Source organism: Triticum aestivum, chromosome 5D, assembly GCF_018294505.1.
Source record: "Triticum aestivum cultivar Chinese Spring chromosome 5D, IWGSC CS RefSeq v2.1, whole genome shotgun sequence".
Taxonomy (NCBI): domain Eukaryota; kingdom Viridiplantae; phylum Streptophyta; class Magnoliopsida; order Poales; family Poaceae; genus Triticum; species Triticum aestivum.
In genome coordinates this window covers 499,897,329-499,901,371 of record NC_057808.1, presented here as the reverse complement: position 1 = coordinate 499,901,371, position 4,043 = coordinate 499,897,329, and the positions used below count along the sequence as shown (strand labels likewise).

The following is a 4,043-nucleotide window of genomic DNA, read 5'->3' as shown; positions in this document are numbered from 1 at the left end:
CTCCTCTCTCCATCTTGGGTTAGTTGAAAAACTAACACTAATTATTAATTAATGCCACTTGACTAAGACAAATCGAAAGCTTTAAATTGTTTTTTTAAGAAATTCCCAAATTTGGCTTTCAAGGTTCTACATTCACGTTCTTTCAAATACAAAACAATATTAATTTTTGTCTGAAACATGGACGGAAGTTATGGCATTACAAAAATTACTCAATGTTGTATTTGAAATATTTGAATATATTGGTGATGTTTGCAAATTCAATTCTTTTACAGAAAAAAAGAGAAATCACAAAATGATCCACCCATCAAATCAGTAGTGTTTGCGGTCAACGACTGATTAGGAAGCACAACTTACCATAGCAATTTCCCTCCATTGTCACATATTGCACATAAATTATCAGTAGCATCCCCACCACCACCACCATCGTTGTCAATATCATCACCATCATCGTTGCTATCATCATCGGTGCAGCTGTAATCATCACTGCTCTTGTCATCACCACTACCATGATTGTGGCTGGCGTCATATTTGCAGATATAATCATAATCGTTTTGGTCACTGTAATCATCATCACCATCATTGTCAAAGTCTTCTTCGTCACCACTACGCACTGCAACAGTCGGCCGTCTGGTACGTAAACCCTGTAAAATGGGATTCAAATGAGAAGTGAAAACAATGATACAGCGGCAAGACTTGACAATATTTTAGAGATCTGAAAGATGCAAATCTAAGGTCATTCTCAATCTACCTCTCTGATGTTCCTAGAGGCATTCTCAATAAACCTTTCAAGAATTTGCGAGTGCAAAAAAAAGAACAGTCATGATCATGGCACAACCACCCATTGAATTACAGAGAACATTTGTAAATACTAGCAGAGTTCCTGGTCATTGATAATAATAACAATGTAACTCCTTGCAATGTTCTTCCGGATTTCGCCCAAGCAGATTGGATTCAAAGGTTGTTGTAGCTGCGCTAGACAAGAACGGGGTACTAACCCCGTCAACCAGAGCAAAGGGAGGTCAGGGAATTATCTGCTTTACTCATGGTGCTCCATGCCCGTATACAAGCCATGTAAACAAACCTTACAAAGGAACAAACTGGGCTAAAATCCCCGGTTTCAGGGAAACATACCCAACTGAAAGGGAAACCAATCCATAGCAAGAAAGGCCTGTCTTTTGTACATTGAAACCCTAGTGCTAACTTTACTGTCTTATAAAAACGAACCAATCACATCCTAAACAAGTGCAGTACTACAATCTACAAGAGGTCAGTGGAGAAAACATGCCCAAAATACTCCAAGGTTCCAGCTTCCAACAGACAATTTGCACATAACAACGAAACAACAGTACAATTGCAAAAGGAACGATGATCTTGACGGGATTATTATCTGGGGAATATGATGAAATGCGATCTAGCACTTGGGCATTGGATCATATAACGACGCAACTCCCCCCGTCCTCCGACGCGCGGCCCTAAATTGGCGAGGAGAAGCCTGATGAGAAGCAACAGAAGATAGGGGGCTCACCATATCTCCCAGCGGCGAGCCGGAGCGCCGCCGTCAGTCGTCCGGATTCGGGAAGGGCTAGGGCAGGGCGAAGGGGCTCGGCGGAGGTTGGGCAACGCCGGTGAAGGTTCGGGAAAGGGCGCGGTGGAGGCAGGCACGGGCGGCGGAGGGCGGGCTCGACGCGGTGGCCGGCGAAAGAGGCGGCGGGCGGGCGGCGGCGCTGGGCGAGGCGGTGAGAGCGCAAGGTGACAGTTCCTTCTCTTCTTTTTTCTGGGATCAGGGCTTTTCTTTCTGGGGCAGTGCTTAAATTTTTTTTTTAGGATACTAGTGCTTATTTATTCAGGTGGGAGGGCCTCAGGGACTCCCTGATGGGCTGGGCTGCGTTCGCAGGTGGCGGGCTTGTTTGTGGCCGAATCTGGGCAAGCGGCCTGCCAGGTCGCAATCGATAGCCCTAAAATCTCTCCAAACCCCCCGCTGTACCGCCGCCGCCGTCACCGTCGACACCCCAACCCCCCACTCCCGTCCCCAATCACCACGGCCTCTCCCGCGCCGCCGCCGTCGCCACCCCGTCCGCGGTCTTCCTTCCGAGGTACGAAGCTCGCTATCCTGTTTTCTTCCAGCGATTTGTCCAATCCCGCTGGCCTTCACAGCTCGCGGATCCGCCCCTGGTTCAAAACTGCGCATTTGTGGCTGGGATTGGTAGCACCGTCTAATCCGCCGGTGTGCTCCGCAGGATTCCCCGCGCCATGACGAGCCTGATATCGCAGAACGCGCTCCCGAAGCGCCGCCTGGAGAAGGACGACAGCAGCAGCAGCGATGAAGAGACCATGGGCTCCCCCGTCGCCTCGGATGCAGAGGCCGGGAAGAAGCCCAGGCCGGAGGATCGCAGGAAGGAGCGGAGGAGGAAGAAGAAGGCGCTGCAGGCCAGGCAGGGCCAGGAGGCCGATGAGATGAGGCGGCTGGAGAGCTCCCTGTTCGGCAACATCTACACCCCGCTGGAGTTCGGCACCGAGGCTGGGGCTGCCGTGCCGGCCCGTGGCCAGGGTGATGCTCCCTTGTTCTTCATGGACCGGTCTGCCGGCGACGACCTGCCTGTTTATGAGGAGGACCTGGGCAGTGAGGATGAGGTGGTTGATAAGGGGAGGAAGCCCGCCTGGGTGGATGAGGAGGAGGATAGCACCGAGGTGGACATCCTCAAGGTTGCGAGGCTGAGGAAGCTGAGGAAGGAGGCTGATGAGCGCGTGATCTCAGGCAAGGAGTATGAGGCTAGGCTGCGCGGTCACCACGCCAAGCTGAACCCCTTCACTGGCTGGGCGGATATGGACCGTAAGCCTCCTCTCCGTGATGGCGACTCCGATGAGGAAGAAGGTGGAGTCGATAATATGCTTCGGAACAACGATGAGCTTGTTGTCAAGGGCACTGCTAAGCTCCTGCCTGGCATGCTGGACTACTCAAGGCTTGTTGATGCGAATGCTCAGGATCCTTCCAGTGGTCCTATCAATTCAGTGCAGTTTCACAGGAATGGTCAGCTGATGCTTGTTGCAGGCCTGGACAAGCATCTGAGGTTTTTCCAGATTGACGGCAAGAGAAACCCCAAGATCCAGAGCATATTTGTCGAGGACTGTCCAATTCAGAAGGCAGCCTTTTTACCTGACGGCTCTGAGGTGATCCTTTCCGGCAGGAGGAAGTTCTTCTACTCATTTGATCTGGTGAAAGCTGCTGTTAGTAAGATTGGACCCTTGACTGGGCGTGAGGAGAAAAGCCTGGAGAGCTTTGAGATATCACCTGATTCGAGAACCATTGCGTTTATCGGTAACGAGGGGTACATTCTCCTGATATCTTCCAAAACAAAGCAGCTCATTGGAACCCTCAAGATGAATGGTAACGTGCGTTCGCTGGCCTTTGCCGATGGTGGGAACCAGCTACTGAGCAGCGGTGGGGACGGCCATGTTTACCACTGGGATCTCAGAACAAGGAAGTGTATGCACAAGGCTGTTGACGAGGGCTCCCTATCAGGCCTTTCCCTCTGCACCTCCCAGGACAGCTCTTACTTTGCCACAGGCTCCAGCAGCGGCATCGTGAATGTGTACAAGAGGGACGAGTTCCTCGGCGGGAAGAGGAAGCCACTGAAGACGATCGAGAACCTCACGACTGAGATGGGCCAGATGAAGTTCAACCACGACGCCCAGATCCTGGCGATAAGCTCGAGGAAGGACAGGAACGGGATGAGGCTCGTGCACGTCCCGTCCTTCACCGTGTACCAGAACTGGCCGGGGCCTCGGTTCAGCCTCCAGTACCCGAGGTGCCTGGACTTCAGCCCAGGCAGCGGGTTCCTCTCGGTCGGACATGCCGGCGGAAAGGTTTTGCTGTACAAGCTGCACCACTATCAGAATGCCTAGGGCTCTTGCGGTCCAGTTTTGACACTGTATTTTTCTGCTTTCAGAGAAAACCTGTGATGTTATCTGTAACGTGATTCTTAAACCCTCTTATTGCCTTGTGAGTGCTGCTGTCACAGATATTTTAATGCTCAATGCAATAA

At 51.4% G+C, this 4,043-nt stretch overlaps 2 protein-coding genes across 2 annotated transcripts in view; one reads left to right on the top strand and one right to left on the bottom strand.

Annotated features, from left to right (window-relative positions):
* Positions 1–1,812, bottom strand: part of LOC123123198 (uncharacterized) — a 6,970-nt gene extending 5,158 nt beyond the window's left edge. Inside the window, exons 1-2 of the mRNA XM_044543664.1 lie at positions 1,526–1,812; positions 355–641 (exon numbers count right to left, since the gene is read on the bottom strand). Of these exons, the coding sequence (XP_044399599.1) occupies positions 355–641; positions 1,526–1,528 (290 nt within the window). The 5' untranslated portion in view covers positions 1,529–1,812. The remainder of the gene's footprint in view (positions 1–354; positions 642–1,525) is intronic.
* A 125-nt stretch (positions 1,813–1,937) lies between these two features.
* LOC123123199 (U3 small nucleolar RNA-associated protein 18 homolog) lies at positions 1,938–4,043 on the top strand. Its single transcript, XM_044543665.1, has 2 exons — positions 1,938–2,093; positions 2,238–4,043. Exon 2 carries the CDS (start codon positions 2,251–2,253, stop codon positions 3,901–3,903), a length of 1,653 nt encoding a protein of 550 aa, XP_044399600.1. The 5' UTR covers positions 1,938–2,093; positions 2,238–2,250; the 3' UTR covers positions 3,904–4,043.